The sequence below is a fragment of the Protopterus annectens genome, chromosome 8.part0, assembly GCF_019279795.1.
Source record: "Protopterus annectens isolate FY-2018-M chromosome 8.part0, PAN1.0, whole genome shotgun sequence".
NCBI classification, from domain to species: Eukaryota; Metazoa; Chordata; order Ceratodontiformes; family Protopteridae; genus Protopterus; species Protopterus annectens.
In genome coordinates, this window is record NC_056741.1 from 291,776,752 (window position 1) to 291,797,407 (window position 20,656).

At 39.2% G+C, this 20,656-nt stretch overlaps 1 protein-coding gene across 4 annotated transcripts in view; it reads left to right on the forward strand.

Moving 5' to 3' along the window:
* MEF2D (myocyte enhancer factor 2D) overlaps positions 1 to 20,656 on the forward strand; it is a 1,758,957-nt gene that overhangs the window by 1,521,130 nt on the left and 217,171 nt on the right. For all 4 annotated transcript variants that reach the window (XM_044079787.1, XM_044079789.1, XM_044079788.1 and 1 more), the window contains exon 9: positions 7,985 to 8,169. In XM_044079787.1, the coding sequence (XP_043935722.1) occupies positions 7,985 to 8,169 (185 nt within the window). The remainder of the gene's footprint in view (positions 1 to 7,984; positions 8,170 to 20,656) is intronic.

A 20,656-nucleotide genomic window follows, 5' to 3' on the forward strand; every position in this document is an offset into this window, starting at 1 on the left:
AAATGGGTTGTGCTATGTGACAAGTTAACCATCAATATTGTGATTTATAAATCTTTGTGCTACTGTCATACTGCACATACAAGGACCCTAAAGTGAAGAACAGCAGTAGTGATCCACACCCAGAGGGCACAGACTATAACTCAACCCCGTCTGTCAGTGCTGCTCTGCCTGTATGTATCCAGTAGTAGTAAGGGATTTGACACTAAGCTTTGCTACTAATTTTGATGATTTCAGGCCTGATAATGCCATATGATTCTGAATAGCAAGTAAAGATTTCCCTGTCCATTTCTCTCACTCATCTGACAGTGTGGTGCCTGAAAGAACCAAATTCCTCAAATAGTATGCAGTAGCCAACTGGTAGTGTTCTTCTGCTTATTGACTCAATGCAAGAAAATGAAATAACCACCTGTCACACATGTTACCAAAGTGCTTAGAGTGGAAGAAATATTGGTGCACCTTGCACTCATGACAAAGACAGCTTCATAAAAATCTTTGGCCAACATTGCTAGCAAACAAATTTATGAGAGAGAGAAAAATATGAAAAAAATGGAATCCATATCCATTGAAAGTGTCTCAGAAAATGCTACCTCAGAGGGAAGGGCTTCCTGACAAGTCCGTTTTTAGGACAAGCTCATAGCAGAAAATCCCTGGAACTGACATACTGGTTATTTTTTGCATTATTTACTAAGTTGGGGGCTGTAAACAGAGCTTTGAAAGTAAGGAACAGATATAACTAATAAGGTTACTCAGACAGTGAGTAAATATGACTGTATGAAATGGAAGAACTTAAAAGATTAAGCTTATGAGTCATAGGCGATTTTGAAGTTATGTGCAATTTTTTTCCTTTAAAATACTGAGAAAAGCATCAGTATTAAATTTTATTCTAACATTTCAAAATGGATAAATGGAATTCATCTTATCTTTATTTTCTATAAAGCCAGTGCCAGTTTGCACACCAGAGGTCCTAGCAAAAATCACTGCATTAACAATGGAGGAGAGCTGCTAATTTGCCTATATGTGCAATACACTGTGCGGAACAGAGACTGCAGCTATGGGAAGTTTTCATCTTGGATCTCAGTGTCAGTTTTAGAAACACATTAGAGAGGATTTAAGTTGGACTGGAGGGAAATTGCTGTGATTTTTGTTTTCTTGAAAGACTGCACATAGTTTGGGGAAGTGTGTGTATGTGTGTGTCTGTTCTGAAGAAGGGGGCTTGTTCTTACATTGTTCTTTGTGCTTTATGTGAATAATTAAAGGGAAGATTTTTACTTTCTTGTATAAAATCATGTGAGAAATATTTATTTAGAAAGTGGCATGTTTTAGTGACATAGAGGGTTAAAGCCCTGAGTACGACCAGGTCATTCCAAGTTCAAGTAGTAGCTGGAGGGGAGGGGGGCGCTTTTCACATACTGGGGGCGGGTGAGCATTTGGGTACACTATCACTGTAGGTTTCCTTTCTCATGGTCAGACCCATGTGAGATGTCTTGTTCATAGCAGATCAGGGCCATAAATGAGTCACATGCAGGGAGCTCATTGCATGCCAGCCCCTGGGACTGAACAGGCAAGGGGACAGAGTTAAGCTAAAGCAAGTAAAGCATTCCCTGACAGCACTTTGATGCTGCCCTTGAAGGCTTTGATTTCTAAACAGCCATTGGAACAAGACCGAGGCAGCTAAATAGGGTTCAGTAGACATCCCAGGATCAACTTATGGTCAGATTCAGGGAGTCAAAAAAGCACATAGTATTTAAATGCTAGGGCAAAGAATATAATATGATCAAGTAAGTTGCTATGTGGTGCCATTTTTTTCTGTTAGTAGGGGGAATTTGACTAGTGTTAAACAAGAAGCCTGCCTATGGGAAGGGCAAAGTTCTCTATGTAATGATGTATTGAAAAAGGCTAACACATGAATTGCAAATTAGGTAAAATCTAATTTTTTTCTTAAATCTCTGTACCGCCGGGAATAATTTCTTGGAATATTAATTGGTTAGTAATCCAAGTCAAGAAGTCAAAAGTTCTTGCTTATACCAGAAGAAGTTCCCTGCAGGATGTACATGGCTTTGAATCGGGTGAGGCATAAAATGTGAGGGAGTAGAGAGTCCTGGAGATGCAGTACTATTGTACATGGGACATGAATTTTAAGGTCCAAGACAGGTTGCAGAATACTTGAATGATGGCATTTTGTGGTGACTAGAGCATGAAGAAGGGAATGGCATCATATTTGCATTAGTACATGTCCCTCCTGGATCCATATGGCTAAAGATAAGTGAAGTTTAATAAGTATCATAAGATTTCTTGAGGGAGATGGATTTTAGGTGAATTAGAACATGGTAATCAATGTATGTGCTGTTCAGTGAGGGACCAGATCCTTCAAAATATCATGGTAGAGATACAACTTTTATTATATTGTGCAGATTAAAAAAATTAGTGGATGTAGCTTACTTGAGTAAGCACAAAGGAAGTTGGCTTACTTTGTTGCACAAGGTAAAAATAACTAGAGTCCTAATTTTGTGAGACCATTGTTAGGTGGTTGATCGATTGGAAGTGCATTCTCTTTTACTTTCTGACCATAGTTTTAACTATGAAGGTGGAAGACAGAATTTATTCTGTGCAGTAGAGTTTTAAGACATCCTTTTATAATGCTAAATGTATCAAGGAATGAGTTGATCAATGGCTAGATCATTGGCATGGGCTTTCACCATTAGACTGTCCTGAATTGTTAAATTGGTAGGGAGCATTTCATGGCATGTACTGATTAACTTTACAGTACTATACCATGAATGTTAGTAAAAAATATGTTGTTTGCTTAACATTAATGGCATTGATAGCTGCAACAGTACAGGAGCTGTGTTCTAGCGGGGATGAGACTGTGCTGAAACAGACTGAACAAGGCAAGTAATAATTGGCCAGTGTAAGTGAGACAGAAATGGATTGAACAAGGCAAGCAATAACTGGCCAATATAATTGAGACAAAAATGGATTATAGATGTGCTAGCATAGAGATGGTAATATTAATATATGTTAGGTTTATTTTTTCTTCTTTCTTCTCTTTTAAAGTGGTTTTGCCTCCCCCAGTGGCATTCTTTCCAGCTCACTATTTCTGTTTTCTGCCCCATTTACCCTTAACATTTGTGTCCCCTGGACTATTCGTTGGAGTTGAGAACACCTCTGCCACAGGTGGGTTTGAGAACACCTCAGCCATAGGTTGGTTTGAAAGGGGGTGTGAAAATGTGAAGAAGAACTCCCACCAGCTTAGTGTATGCTGCTGTGTATGCAGGAGATTTATTGTTGAAATGCTGTAACTGGGCGGAGCTGATGACAATCACACACATCAGAATACATAATGTCATTCAACTTCAGCCCTACCCTGTTTGTTTCCTTGCTTGTTTATTTTTTCTCTCTGATTTGATAGTAATACAGTTTCTGACTGGTTGTTTATGGTTGTGACATTTTGTACTTTTTTATTTTGTTGTTGTTTTTTTTTTTTTTATTCTAATTTTGTTAGTTGCTATTTGTTGGGTTCTGATTAATATGAAGAAGATTTGGTAAGGTTAGTATGTATTTTATGTGTTAATCATGAATAAAGTTTTTATTTTTACTTTAACTAAGAACAGTCCTGACTAACTGGTTATGGTGTTTCAGTGGTTGTTGATGTGAATACAGAGGTGACAAACGTTTGGTGATGCTCAGAGGATGTTGTTAAGTTAAAAAAAATGTCTATACCCTCATTTATCTCATTTATTTTAAACTGTTTATACTGGTACTTTGATTTTGCCCTAATGGTTTTTGTATTTAAATGTGAATCAAGTACAACTTCTTGTAAATTATAAGTTGTGGTTTATTAGATTAGATCACCCTGCATGTAGTTGCACCCCTTGAACCACCATATCTCTCTGGTGGCATCAGCTCAGAGCTTTCAGGATTTTGTCTACAAAAGTGTAGTCCAGTAAAGGACAGCCTGAGTTCTGAAGAGATACTTGGTAATTAATATTATTTAACTGTTGCTGTACCTTTTCCAGTAATCTGATTACTGTTTTTCCTTTATATTTTTTTACTGGATCTCTTCCAGTTTTGTATAGGTTTCTTTCGTAGCCTGCTGCTGAAGTAGTCTTGGATGTTTTACTTCTGGGAAGATTACAGATTATGGCTTCTCTCATAACTTCTTCAAACATTTTGGATGACTAATGCTATGATTGAAATGAACCCCATTCCTGAGTCAGGGTGTGATTTAGGGTTCATGAAATTAATATTGCTTCAGTCTTTGATGTTAGACAAGAGTGCTCTTCTCAGCAGCTGTATTCTGTACAGAATTGCCTCTTTCTGTAATTCTTGTGACTGTACATGCATTCGTGTAATACTTAAGTAAGTTTGAAAATTATTTTTTTATTAGCCATGTTGCTTTTGCTGGTAGTTCAATTATCAGGGTATCTTTATCCCATATCGCTCTAGTTTCTTCTTATGTATCCTGGTGTTTCATGCCTCTGTGTGTTCAGTACACAGGAAACTGTAATCCCTAGGTGTAGCTATTTCAATGATTAATGTCACTGTTGCCCTTTTTTTCTTGATTCTGCTGTCTTAACTGTTGCTGTTAGCTGATCCCATGTGATCAGAACTTTTTCACATTCAGTAATTCTTTGTGGTTCATGTTTCAAATGCTTCTCAGCTCCCTCTGTGTGACAGTGTTTACAGAATCCTCAAAGTAGTAGTCTTGCCACATTGTTGTGCCTTTTAGTACACAATCCCTTGACCATGCGAGTATCACACACAGCAACACAGCATGCAGCTATTTGTAGTTCTGTACTACAGAACATGAATTTGTTTGTATCTCTTTTGCACAAACTTTGTAAAAGTACATGACTGTATCCTGCTGACTTGTGTTGACTTTATTAGTCTTTCATCCTTTGGTTTAAGTTCACTTCTCCTTAAACATTCATATGTCAAAACTGTATCATCACATGGTTGTTCCAGGAGATGTTCATCATATTGATCACTGCTACAGTAGCCTTGGCTATATGGGTTTTACCCTGCATGGGATATAACAACCGGACAGCTTCCAAAGTTCAGGGTGCCTTCCACACACCCAAACTGTCTCGCAGCTCAAATTGAGCTAATTAAAAGACAAGTTTTGGCATCAAGCCCATCAGAGCTATACTGCTGCTGCTGAAGAGTATGTCCTCTGAGGCTTTCAAGGATCTATGGTTGGCTTGTGCTGTTCTTTGCTGGGCAGATAAGTTCCCTGCGGAAAAAAAATCTTCAGTTCAATAATTTTTCTTTACTGTTAATACTTTTCTGTTCAGGAAAGTTATTTTAAAGCTAGGATTTGTATGTTAATGGACTGTCAAATGACTGTATTATACTTTTAAATGGGATTGCTCTTTTTTTCCTGTCACTTTAAAAGTTGTTTAAAGTAACTGAAAATCATTTTTTCTGTGGAAAAATTATATTTATTTTACGTTGTCGCACTGGCAAAGTGTTAAGTGCTTTTTACCATGTTTATCTGTGAAATAAGTTACTTTTAAAGACTTTAGGTTTTACTGGCATTTGCTGCTTGTTTTGACCCATGGAACAGGCACTTTTTTCACCTTGACCAGGAAATAAACTGTTAGTCCCATGGTCATTCTTTCTCCCAGCCACAAAAAGAAAAACCTAAACAAACTGTCTTTGCCATCAAAGCAGGCTAGCAGTTTGCCTCAGGTGCAGGTGGGTGACTCTGCTGTGCCCATTAGTTGGACCCCAGACCACTCATCTTTCACTCCAGGTCCCTCTGGTGTAACACCTACAGCCACTACGGATTGGGGGATAGCCATTTCCCCTGTAACTATTGGGGTTCCCTCATTGGGGCAAGGAAGAGACCCTCTTGGTGCTGGAAGAAAGATCAGGAAGGCTTCCTTGTTTTGTCAGAACATTGTACCCGTCCTTGGGAAAGCTGATTTTCCTCTCAAAAATAAACAGAAAACTAAGCATGTGTCTGTTCCTCTTCAGATTTCCTTAGACAGGGGCAGTTTACTTGGATCTAGCTTAGGGTTTAATTCAGGTTATTAATTCTTCTTCTACAATATTGTCTGGTAAAAGAAAGAGGGATAACTCCTTTCCTGAAGAGATTCAAGATTCTGAATCTGAACAGGAGAGTGAAGGGACAGACGCACTTTTTTTTCCCTCAGATTTCTGATTCAGACTCTTTCTCTGGGAGTATTTCTAGAATGTGCCAGTGTTTTCAGTGGGAGAATACTGAGGTTTCTCAGTTCCTCAGAAAATATGAGCTGTTACAGAAAGAATTACCAGAACCTGCACCCATTCCTTCAGTTCTGTCAGCTTTGGATGATGCGTCTGCCACTTCCTGCAATTTTCCTGACAGTCAGCCAGCTGTCCTTAAAATGGCAGAATGAATATGTAAAATTCCTCAGTCTATGTTTTTATACACTCTTCCCAAACCTTATCCATCAGATATATATTTAGTTAATCCTTATGCTGATAAACAGATAATTCTAGCCCTACTCTTTCTGATAAGGATGGGATGATTATTAAGTATGGAAAAAGTATATGTTTCTGCAAATTTAATTACAGAATTTTAAATTGTCAGGCTTGTATGCTAAAGTTTGTTCTGACTAATTATGAAAGCAGGAAGAATGTTTTAGCTGCAGTTTCTTCTTGTGAGGAAAGATCTGCTTTAAATAATTGAATGATTTATATTTTTCAAGTCACTACTCATTGTTTACAGTCTTTTTATGGCTCTGTTGATATTTCTTCTAGGGCTATGGCCACTGGTACTATTTTGAGGAGGTTTGATTGGCTTTTTCTCATAACATCCAAGATGATGATAAAAATGAGATTTTAAATTCTCTTTTGGCTATTAATTTAGTATTTGGCTTCTCTGCTGCAGAGATGATCCAAAAGTATGAGTAAAGGGGTAAGCTAATACAGGGAACCTCTATAATATTTTTAAACCCTCATTTTCCACGTTTTCCAAGGGATTCTGTTACTCCACGTCCAGTTTTGATAAGAAACAAAATAAACATTCTTAACAAAATAAACAGATGTTTAATAAGAAATGGCAAGGCCATTCTAAGAAGAATTCTGGAAACTCCTAAAACCAATGACAGTTTAGTAAGTCAGAATGACTGTTTAAGAGACTTTGTTTCCTCCTCCTACCCTGGTACCCATTTTTTCTTCCAGAAAGTCTATAATTCAGTTTTTCTCTTTGACAACAGATTGTTTCTGACAAATTGTTCTGAAGATCATTCATCAAGGTTACTGATGGCAGAGGGGAGAACATTTCTCTTTTGCAGGGTGCTATTCCTCATCCTCCTGACCAGACTCCCTTGCTTCCACCTGTCCTTCATCATATGCTGTCCGGAGTGATAGAACCACTTCTTCCTTTCCAGGTGGGAAAAGTGGTTTTATTCAAAGATATTTTTACTGCCAAAGAAAGAAAAAAATGTTTAGAGACCAGTTCTGGATCTTTCTTTCCTAAAACTGTTTGTGATAATACCTCTTCTTCCACATTCATGCTTCTTGGTAACAGTAGACTTAAAAGATATTTATCATCACATTACTATTAATCCATACTCCAAGCATTCTGGTCATAAATCCACCTTCTAAACTCCGTGAATTATATAGCTAGGCTGTGTGTAGTTGCCCAGGCTACATACTTAGGATGAATTTTTGAACCCAGAAGTGTAAATTTTACATTATTTCCATATTCACTTGCATTTAGTTGAGGTATCTGAACTATTTAAAGCTGGATTGAAAATTAAATAATAATAATTATAACTAAGTTCAACTAGATGTGAAATGGCCTGTCTGACAAAAGAGAACTGTTACAAGAAGGAAAACTGAACTTGTACAGGCACGCAGACCTCGAAAATTAATACATGTAAAATTAATTACTTCAGATCCTGACACTGTATAATGTTAGTGATGATTATGAGATGGTGTGATATATATTGTCATGTAGCTAATGTTGTGAAATGTTTTATGTGTTGTACAGGAAATGGCTATGTAAGTGCCAGAGCATCCCCTGGACTCTTGACTGTGTCCAATGGAAACAGTATGGGTAAAGTGATCCAGTCGAAGTCACCACCTCCTCACAACACACAACTTGGTATTGCCAGTCGCAAACCAGACCTTCGAGTCATCACTTCACAAAGTGGAAAAGGGTTAATGCAACACTTGGTAAGAAAGTTTTGATATGCACAAGAAAGGAATAGACAGGGAATAACAAATGTTGTCATTCACATGATTTGTAGATGAGGTTATTTTTCTGAGCTGGGATCATATGTAGGGAATAGAACTCAGATTGAAGAGATTATGGAAATAAAGGTCTGTTTGTGGAAGATGAAAATCAGGCAGAGATTGTGTACAGTTTAAGAATTATTTTAACTCTGTTTGCATATAGCATGTTTCACAATTGTGCAGTGGTGACAAAAGCAAACCGGTCATGGCTGTACCTTTTGTTAGCGTAGTATTTAAAATAGACAGTGTCCATTGTATTGATCACTGCTGCAGTAGTGTTAGCTATATGGGTTATATCCTGCCAAGGATGTAACAGTCGGTCAGCTTCCAAAGCGTTGGCAGGATATAACCCATATAGCTAAGAATATAACAGCTGATCAGCTTCCAAAGCATTAACTATATGTGTTATATCCTATCAAGGATATAACAGCTGGTCAGCTTTCTAAGATTCAATGCATCTTTTTTTTGTGAGGAAAACAGTGACTTTTCTCATTTTTTTTTTTATTTTTACCAGCTTATGGTGTTTCTTTTTCCTGGAAAAGAGGCACCATTTTCGAATTGACCACAGAGCAAACTACTGTTCCCACAGTCAGAATGTGTTCCAGCCACAAAAAAAAGTTAAGTAAATAGTATTTGCCTCTGCAGCAAGCTAGCAATTTGCCTTAGCCACAGGTGGGTGACTCTACTGTGGTGAAATCTGGGTTCCTCAGACCACTCATCTTTTGCCACTTCTTCCTCTGGTGTAGCACCTATAGCCACTATGGACCAGGGGTTATCCTCTGCATTGTGCAAGGGAGAGCCACTCTTGTCAGTCCTGGGAGAGGGAACAGGGAAAGCTTCTCTGTTTAGTCAGAATGCTGTGCCCATCCCTTGGGGTAGCTGTTGCTGCCATTAACAACTATGTTGGCTTCATTTTTCCCATCAAAAAGAAACAGAAAACTAAATATGCATCTGCTCCTCATTAACATTTTCTAGACAGGAGTAGTTTAGCAAATCTGATTCATGGTCTAATTCAGGCAATTGATCCTTCCTATAAGGTGGTTTCAGGTAAAAGAAAAAGGATGCCTCTTTTCCTGAAGAGATTCAAGATTCTGAAGCTGGGCAGGAAGATGAAGTGACAGATGCAGGGTTTTCTTCTCAGATTTTAAATTAATTGGAGAGCACCATATCTGATTCTCCCTGTGTTGGTTTCTCTTTGTCTGAGAGTGTTTCTAGAATGTGCCAAGTGTTTTCAGTGGGAGAATACTGAGGTTTCTCAGCCCATCAGAAAATACTGTGAGCTGTTACAGATTGAATTTCTAGAAACTTACTCATTCCTCCAGAGCTGTCAACTCAGGAGGATGCGTGTGTCACTGCCTGCAATATTCCTGATAGCATGCTGTCCATAAAAAGGCAGATTGGTTGTATGAAGTTCCTCTGTCTTTTTATATACACTTATCCCAAACCTGACCTAGCAGCTCTAGCTTTAGTTAATCCTAATGGTGCTAAACATTTAGTTAATTCCTGTTCTGCACTTTCTGATAAGTATGGGGGAAAAGTGCATGCTTCTGTGACTTTGATTTTCAGACTTTTGAATGGTCAGACTTATGTGTTAAAATTTATTCTGATTAATAGTGAAACTATGAAGAATGTTTTATCTGTAGTTTATACTTGTGAGGAAAAAAATGATTTAAATGGTATAATTTTGTCCATTTCAAAGGTCACATCTCATTGCTTAAATTGTGTATGTACGGCTGTGTTGATACTTTTTTAAGGCTATGGCCACTGGCACTATTTAGATTTGGTTTGCCATTTTCATGGTCTCCCAGATGATGTGAACAATGAGATTTTAATTTCTTCTTTGGATAGCGATTTAATCTTTAATCTATCTGCTGCCCAGGTTACGAAAATGTGTGCTGAGAGGAAAAAAGTTGTTACAGAGGAGACTCTTTTTAAGATTTTTCAGCCCTCCTTTTTAAGTTTTCTTAGGGATTGTTTTTTAATTCTCATCTAGTTTTGGGAAGAAAAAAATAAATTGTCTTTACAAAATGCAGATAAACAGATGTTTAAGAAGAAGAAGAAGCAAGGCGGTTTCATGAATAATTCAAGAACCCCCTAAAAGCAAAGTCAGCCCAACAAGTCAGAATGACTGTTTAAGAGAGCTGACCTTCTCTTTTCCTTTGTAGAAAGTCTGAATTTCCACTTCCATCTTTGGTAACAAAGAGCTTCAGACAAAGTCAAAGTAACCTTATTGTCATACAGATCAACACAGAGGAAAAAGTGCGTATCACTGCACGAAATTTCGATACTCAGGCTCATACCATTTGAATGACAGTTTACAGAAGGAAGATAGATTAGATTAATACAAATTTAAATAGTAAAAATCAAAATAAGATACTAAAAATAAATAAAGTAAAAAATGTAATACTTTTCTAAAGCAGAGACAAAACAAATACAAGAACAACTGGAACAAGTGTGTTCTGGAGATTATGCAGATTATTGCAAATTAGGAGCTGTTGTTGAATCCCACACTGACACAAATGCTCTCCAAGAGGGGCTGACACAGGCAGCCAACTGGTGTCAGAGCCATGGACTAAAACTAAATGCCAAGAAATGCATAATGGTATCCTTCGGGAAGTCATCCACCCCTGGTAACTGTCATATTGATAACACACCCCTTAGAGTTGACCCAGTAGTCAGGGACTTAGGGATACACTTAGATAGTAATCTAGTCTTTGACCATCCCATGTCTGCAGTAGTGAGGAAATCCTTCTGTATTGCACAAATTATAAACAAAGGTATGGCATCTAAGTCCAAGAAAGTTATTGTTTCACTGTATTTGGCATTCATTAAACCTGTCATTGAGTACAATGCCCCCTTTGGTATGTACCTAAACAGGCATATCCAACAATTGGAATGTCCACAGAGGTTCCTCACTAAAAGAATACGGGGCTTAAGTAAAATGTCCTATGCTGACCACCTCAAGGCTCTGTCCCTGTATTCCGTCTCCTACAGGCTTTTGAGGAGAGATTTATGCCTGACATACAGTGTGTTGCCAGACCCCACTCTGATGGACCTCCTGCATAGCCACAAAAATGAACTGCACCAAAATTACCTGTTTTAAAGGCTTAAACCCTGCCTGTGATATAAATAGGAACTGCTGGAGAGACAGGTATGTATCCCATGGATTACCCCATCTCTGGAACAGGCTCCCCATCCATGTGAAGCAGAGTTCCTCCTTAACCCAATTCAAGTGCAACCTGGACAACTGGATGGGGAACAGGAAATTCATCCCTGGTTTGGCACCTGTGTCAGGCAACCTGTAAATGGTTCATCTCTCAGGCCCTAGCTTGTAAATGTTTCATTTCCCAAGCCCCTGCTTACACTTATCAAGGGTATCAGAACTTTCCAGAGATTTGGGATGCGTGGCTAGGCTTAAAAAGGCTTTGTTGTCATTAGCCTAGTAAACACCTATGAACCTATTCATCAAGGTTAGAGATGGCAGTGGGGGAGTACCTCCTTTCAAGGGGGTAACTCCTCATCTGCCAGGCTAGACTACTCTGTTTCCTCCATCCATAAACATATGTTATCTCAGAGAGTAATAGAGCCAGTTCCTGCTTCCTAGTTTTGGAAAGGTTTTTATTCAAGGTTGTGTTTATTGTCCAAAAAAAAATGCTTGAAGACCAGTTCTGGATCTTTTTTCCTAAACCAGTTTGGGATAGGGCCCAAGTTTAGAATGATGTCACTTCACAACCTGTTACCCCTTCCCCTCATTCAAGTCTCCTGGTAACACTAGATTTAAATATGCTTATTATTACATATTCATCAAGGTGTCAGGCTTTCTTATGATTTTGTGTGTCTGGTTCACATGATCTGTTTTGTGCCTTTCCCTTTGGACTAGCCACTACACTAAGAGTGTTTACAAAGTGTCTAGCTCCAGTTATTGCTAATTTCAGACTATATGGTATCCGCATTTTCCGATATTTAGTTAATTTGCTTATCTTTGTAGAGCCTTTTTCAAAGGGTCAAGAATCTCTCACTTGGGAGAGAGACCTCTGAGATTTCAAAAGAACATTCAAAAATATTTTTTGACTCCATCGTACAGGATTATGTTCCTGGGGTGTTTGCCAGACACCTCTGTTCAAAAAGCTTTTATTCCACAGGAAAAATAGATCTGTATCTAGATCAATTTATAGGGTTTCCCACTCAGACTTTGGTCACTGTGTGGGAACAGTTCAGGATTTTGGGTATCATGGCATCTGTGATTCTGATACTCCTGACAAGACTCCACATGAGAAAAATACAATGGTATCTCAAGTCTCTTTGGTCCCAGCAACAACATCCATTATCTCTTCAAATCCCAGTTCTGGGGTTTGTCAGAAGAGAAATCACTTCTCGGAGACAACAAATTTCCCTAAATCCAGATCTCTTCTTCTAACCCCTCCCCTGCTCCAAAATAGTCAGTCACTCCAGATGCCTCAGACACTGCTTGGGGAGCAGTTTCTGGAGAAAGACAAAAGTGCAAGGTGATGTGGACACCAAGGATAGACATAGCCACAGCTACATAAATGTAAGAGATGCTTGCTCTGATCATGGCTCTCAGCTCTCTGAATCATCTTTAGTCTTCTTGGCCTCGTCATGTTGTTACAGACAATACAATAGTCATGTGATACATCAACAAGAAGCAGGTTTCCAGGTCGTAGTCCCTTTGTACAGTGGCCATGTTAACTTGGGATGCAGTTTCACAGCACAATCTCACTATACAGGCATCCTGCATTCCATCAGAGCAAAACTGTGTAGCAGGTCAAAAGCAGACCCTAAAAAATGGAAACTAGATTGTGGTTCCTCCATGGTTTGAACTGTCTTTTGGGAGTTCCTCAAGCAGATTTTTTTGCCTCTTCTCTGAGCAGTCGGCTAGAAAAATTCTGCTGCAGGTCTCCATGCAAGAATGCCTGGAAAAAAGATGATTTTTCCCTTCCTTGGATCAGAATATTCCTGTATGCTTTTACATTCTTTTCACTGATATCCAGGATACTACTGAAGTTTCAGAAGGAATACCCAAAGATCAAGATCTTTGTGGTGAGTCCTTTCTGGTTCAGGCAACAGTACTCCCTTCTTTTGGAAAAAGCCAGGGAACGTTACCAGAAGCTTCCTCACAAAATGAAACTACTCACACAAGAACAGGGGTGTTTGATACACCCCTCCCCCAATCAACTTCATCTGACTGCCTGGATGATAGGATTTTAATTCCCTTTAGGTGCCTTTTTATTGAGGACATCCAGCAGGTACTAATAGAGGCAAGAAAGCCTGCTGCTAGAAAATCATATTTTAGCAAATGGAAGAGGTTTTCTAGTTGATGCCAAAAACATAACCAGCATTTATTCAGGACTAATGTTTCTGTGGTTTTACAATATTGGTGTGAGTTACTATCCTTTGGCATTATTTACTCCACCACCAAGGATCATTTATTGGGCATTTCCACATGTTTGCCCATAGATCCTTTGTTTTTAGTGCATTCTTACTCCAAAATGTTTTTGAAAGGGGTTTTGCATCAGAGCCCAGAAAAACAAACACTAACACCTTCTCCATTTGAACAAGCTCATCTGGCTGACTTGAAGTTCTTAACATGGAAAACTATTTTACTGATTGCATTGACCTCTGCAACAAGATTATCTGAGTTGCAAGCTGTTATGATGCGTCAACCCTATTTCATTTTCCAGAGAGGCAGGGTTTCTTTGAGAACTCCTCCTTCCTTTATGTTAAAAGTGATATCCAAGTGAACTTTAAACCAAACTATCCATCTGATAGCTAAACAGGTTGGAGGGAACAGGTGATAAAGTTGCTGTATGCAGATGATGTGGCATTACAAGCAGAGTCTGAACAAGAACTTCAGCAAAAGATAAAGGAATGGAATGCAAAACTGAAGGCACATGGGCTGAAACTAAGCACAGATAAGACAGTGGTCTTCATCTTCTTTTGGCTTTTCCTGGTTAGGGGTTACCACAATGGATCACCTGTCTGCTCATGATTGGCAGTAGAGTTTTACAGTGTCTAGTTGCCAGCCCAGTGCCCAACCTTCCACAGAAGGCACACACATGCATCCACTCATGCCTAGGGCCAATTTGGAGTGTCCAGTCCACCTACAGCATGTCTTTGGGATGTGGGAGGAAACAGGAGCACCCAGTAGAAACCCATATGACCACAGAGAGGACATGCAGACTCCACACAGAAGGCACCCCAGCTGACGATCGAACTGGAGAACCTCTTGCTGTGAGGTGGCAATGCTAACCGCTGCACCACTGGAGATAAGACAGTGGTAATGGCAGCAAATTAGGGAAATCCAAAGAACAGAAGAAACTGAGAATTGAGATAAAGGGAAGAAAGTGGAACAGGTTTACAGCTTCAGTTATCTGGAAGGGGTGGTTGAGGAGAAGGGAAGGCTTGAATCACAGAGGCTGCAGCCAACTGGCATAGGGACTAAGGTGTATATGGCAGAAAAATGCCAAAGAAGCTGGAAAGTAAAGTATACAAGACAGTGGTGTGACCAGCACTAATGTATGGTAGAGAAACCTGGGCAGTAAATGCAGAGCAGATGAAGAAGGTAGAGGTGATGGAAATGAAGTGCTTGAGAAGGGTGGTAGGATGCACACTGTGGGACAGATGAAGAAATGAGGGCATAAGTGCAGATGCTATAGTAGCTCCAATTGCAGAAAAGATCAAATAGAACAGAGTGGTTCAGACATGTGTGCAGAAAAGTAGAAGACAGTCTGGTGAAGAAGATTTGGGACAGACCGGAAGAAGGTAAGAGGAAATGAGGACGTCCAGCAAAGAGGTGGATGGATTGTGTGAAACAAGATTTGCGACAGTCAGGCATGAGTGTCGAAGAAGGCAGGAGTGTGGTTTTGAATCAAGAGAGATGGCGACAGTTAACATGATACCCTGACCCCATGTAGAAAATGGTAAAAAAAGGTAGATGATGATGATGATCTACTTCCTTGTTTTCTTTCCTGAACCTAAAATGAGGGAGAAAGGATACTCCATACCTTGCATGACCACAGACAACTCGGTTGCTGTCTTGACAGAACAAAACCTTTCAGGTCTTTGGATCAATTGTTCCTTTATTTTGAAGGTAAGAAGAAGGGACAACCTGTGTCAAAACAGACCTTTTCCAGAATGTTGTCACAGGCTATTACTTTTTGTTATTCTCGCCACAACAAAACTATTTCAGGAAGGTGCAAGGCATACTTTACCATTGCCTTGGCTTCTTCTATGGCTTTTTGGAAACAGATAGATTGCAGAATTATTTGAGAAGCAGCAACTTGGTTCTTTGTACATATTGCAAAGTGCTACAAGCTTGATTCCTTCTCTAGGTCCAGATCAGGCTTTGCTAAGATGATTCTCCATGGGCTTCTTGACCGTACCACCTCCCAAATGTAGTAAGTTAGGGTAATCTATCCATATGTCTAATGCTACTCAACAGTGATCAATGTGATGAACATAGTGCAGTTGTGCAAGTAAACTTACCATAACGGTTCACGTTTGAGTGATCACTGCTTCAGTAACCATTCCCTCTCTGTATGTCCCTTTTGATTTTACCAGGGGGTGTATATATGTATATAGTTTTACTCCTAGATATGGTTTCTCAGGGCTCAGCCTCCCTCTCTCAGTTGGAATGAAAGCTCTGAAGGGCATGGCACTAAACCTGTGATTTTAGGCAGCTCAGCTGAAGCTTCTTAATGGTTTGAATGAATGGAACATGTCCCGAAGCTTTGGAAGCTGGCCACGTGTTATATCCTTACTAGGATATAGCCCATAAAATTAAGGCTACTTCAGCAGTGATTATTCAAAGTTGTACTGTTATGATAAGTTTACTTGCGCAACTGTGCTTTCATCTTTTTCTTTCGTTCCCAACCCATAAAACTTACTTTACTCTTAGTTTTCAAAGCTGTGAAGTGGGAATGTGAAATGCTTCAGTTCTGTATATAAATTAAATTTGCTAGACAGTCATATTACTGTACACCTGCCTATTTCATCACACTACACTGTTTGCTTTTCATCATTGAATTTGAATGTGCATTTATTTAGTGGGCTGATGTCCTCATATTTTGAAATAATCTATGTTCTGTGTTGGTCTATAGATATATATATTCCTAAAGATAAATATAATTTTTTATGAGCAACATGAATTTCTTTGACATTTTGCAATCTGTTAATGTTAACTCATTGGATTAACACACACACAACAAATGATGAAGGCTGGTCTCATTATTTTTACATAGGGAAGACTTGAAGCAATCACATAAACTGGCTTCTATTTACTAAGTTAGTTGTCATCTCTTCTGATTTGACACAGTCTGAGGTTCTTCTGTACGTGGGTGATATTACTTTAGTCTTGTTTTACCTCTGGAATTAGTTGACATAGACAGCTGTATACTTAAGAGCTTACAATACCACTCTATCTCCCTTTCTTCTTAAATTCCTCACTGCCTATCCTCTCAGTATATTCTAACTACTATCAAGGCTTTGTGTCATCTCACCCTCCCCACCTATACTTACTGCTCCTCTGATTGTTCTCCTAGGGTGAACTCCTCTGTGGCTCATCCTGCTCCGTTCGCCCTGCGGGCTCACTCCGCTCCCCTACCCTGCCCCCAAATCTCACCTGCCCCCAGTGGTCCTAAACATATACATAAACTGCCACACCCCTATACATTAACACCAACCTCTATCTCCTACCCCTTAAAGTGCTATCACCTTAACTATACATTAACACCAACCTCTATCTCCTCCCCCTTAAAGTACTATCACTCATCTCACATTATCCATTACCTTACCACTCTATCTACAAGCATCCCTACATTCCACCTCCTATGCCTACGCTAATGGCCCAAGGATACCACAAACCCTTACCTTTATTAATACTCCTAACTATACTAATTATACCCTATCTACTTACTCTTTACGAACACCATACATATCTAGGACTTCACACCCACAACAGGCAAACGTCTATTCCTACTCTTAGCTCCCTTCACAGTCTCAGCAACTTCTCCTGCCCAGCAAAGTACTCATCAGCCCAGTTTTATAGACTCACTCACATCTCTCATTTTAACCCAATAGCTAGAAAAACCAAGAACCTAATTTTTAAACTTTTACAACTCATCCTAAAAGTACAGGTCCACTCCCTTTTAGATGGTGATATACACGCAAACCCTGTTACTACCACAATCACAGGTACACAGCTTGATACACCAGGTCCTACTATCACACACACGCTTACCAAGCCCCCCAACTCTCTCCTGATAGCTCATCTTAACATTCGTAGCATCAATAATAAAGTTGCTCACCTGCATGCCCTTATAGATATGCATTCTTTTTACATACTCTGTCTGTCTGAAACATGGCTTAATCCATCAATACAAAACAGTGCAGTTCTACCCCCTGGCTACAATATCCTGAGACATGACTGTAATACTAAGAAAGGTGGAGGCGTAGCCATACTATATAAGAATGGTTTACAAGTTACCTTGCTAGACCCCAAACCTCCACTTTCCAACAATGCAGAGATTCTTCTAACTAAGATTCATCTTAACAAAAGTAAAGCCATATATCTAATCTGTGTCTATCTTCCCCCAGGCAATAACATCAACACATTAGAGGCTATCCTCAGCTGGCGCTCAAGCAACTACCCCCAAGAAACCATTATACTTGGAGACTTTAACATAAACTGGAACTCGTGTATATCTGAGCAGCCTTCTACTCATATCACCCTATATGGTTTTATCCAAACTATAACATCCCCTACCCGTACTAATAAACTTAACAACAAAACAAGTACCCTTGACTGGATACTCACTAATACTCCCCAACAAAACTATAAAACAGGCACCCTCCCAGAGGACATAAGTGACCACTTGCTTACCTATCTAATTAGATCTAAAACTGAAGTTCTAAACTCAACCATCTGCAGAACTATTCGTACTAACAAAAATTATAACCCCGCTAACTTTCAAACTGAATTTAGCGCCTGTGACTGGTCACCCCTGAAACACCTCCCACTAGATAATGCAGTTAAATACCTTAATTCGAAATTTCTTTCCATTTTAGATTGCCATGCCTCATTACCCAAAGTTAGAATCAGAACTAAACCAGCACCATGGCTCACCAAAACTACCAAACAAAAAATCCTCCAAAGAAATAAACTATGGGCCAAATGGCATTCAACAAAAAGCCCCTCAGGTCACTTACAATTCAGACAGCTAAGAAACGAAACAAAAAAGCCATATTAGCCGATAAAAAAAACTATTACTACCAGCTTCAACAAACCCACCAAAATAATCCTCAAAAATTCTGGATAGGCATTAATAACCTCCTACACCCCAGACACTCAAGCACTTCCACTCCCTCTGGCTCTGATCACAACAATCCCATCCATATAGCCGATTAATTTAACACATTTTTCACTGAAACAATACAATCCCTAGCCAACCAGCTATCCCCTAGCATCTCATGCTGTACCACAACCTCTACCAATAATCCTCCTCTATTTCATTTTCTGCCAGTGCCCACATCGCTCATCTTCAACCTCATCCAGAAACTAAAACCCACCACACTCTCTGCAGATCTACTACCTACAGAATACCTGCAAAAAGCTGCTAAAGTCATAGCCTACCCCATATCCATCCTCATTAACAGAACTATTTCTGAAGGAACTATCCCCTTAATCTGGAAAGTCTCTCACATTATCCCCCTGCACAAAGGTGGTAACTCCAAGGAGTTCTCCAATTACAGGCCCATAGCCATACTATCTCCTTTGGCAAAAATAATGGAGAAATGTATTCATTTACAATTGTTAATCTACCTACTTGATCACAATTTACTAGCACCCTGTCAACATGGCTTTAGACCATTTCATAGCACCACCTCAGCTCTCTTATCCTTCACTAACCATATTAACAGTAATCGTAATATTGATACTCTATCCTCAGCCCTTTTTATTGACATGTCTAAAGCATTTGACATGGTTAACCACCACCTCCTCATAGACACACTCAAAAACCTGTCATTGGATGCCCTTACTATACAGTGGTTCCAATCATACCTAGATAATAGGCGACAGGCAGTACTATGGGATAATACTTTATCTTCCCACCTCCCAGTAGCCCTAGGCATCCCTCAAGGATCCATATTGGGTCCTTTACTCTTCTCCATCTTTACAAATGACCTCCATTCTGTAATTCCACTGACTGTATCCAATACGCAGATGACTCCACACTCATATGCTCTGCTACTTCCCAATCAGAACTTCAGTCACTAACACAAAAGACCTTTAGCACAGTCGGAAATTGGCTCCTACAAAGGTGTCTTATCTTAAACCCCAAAAAACCCCCTAAAATGCTACTATTCACCCCCCACTTGCAGAATCTCCCCACTTAACTTTACTATTACTTCAAATAATGGAACTATAATATTTCCTGAGCCAACCACCAAACTACTCGGAGTACTAGTAGATAATAACTTGTCTTTTGAACCTCACATTAATAACACCATAAAAACAGTAAATAAGAAACTAGGTTCCCTCTACAGAATCAAACCATTTCTAACTCCTCTAACCAGGGTCACCATTGCTCACACCCACCTTATCTCTACCCTGCTCTATGCCCCCCCTATCAATACCAAAATATGCAGAAGTAATCTGAGTAAACTGTCATCCTCCTACAACAATATTGCCAGATTTGCAGCTGGGTCCTCCTATAGAACTCATCACTGTGTCAACTTGAATAATCTTGAATGGCTAGAGTTGCTAAATCTAATACTTTTCAGTCAACTAATAGTAGCCCATAAGATCCTGTATCTACCTCAAAATACACCCATACTTACACCCCTAGTCATTCCCTATAACAATCTCAAAACTTTATCCTCATCTAATAAACTACTTGTACAGATATCTAAATCCAACAATTCAGCTGGTGACGCCCTGTTCTCTAATAAAGTAGGTAAAGCTTGGAACAGCCTCCCAAGTCAGCTAACCTCACTATCCTCAGTTAACCTATTTAAAAGCAAGCTCAAACCCTACCTCAAATCACACTGGCTATGCCCCTGTGATAACCCAAACTAACCACTGTACCCCTTTAATAGACTCCCTTGATTCCTAGCCTCTTATGAACATGACCTTCTGTTTACTCACTGATAATATTGTGCTTGACCATTCTGAGGATTATTCCTCATGTAAATATGTATATACTATTGAATGACCAACAGTTTTCATATAAGACCACAACTCCTGTGAGTCTGTACACTATAATTGTATCCTTGTATTTTGCTTTTGTATACTCTATACATTTAACACTAGTGTTTTTCTTTTGATTTTTTTGTGTGACCTTAGTATCTAAAGTATCTCTTAGATATAATTTCCATTATTAATTCAAACTACTGTTGTATCTAGGTTATT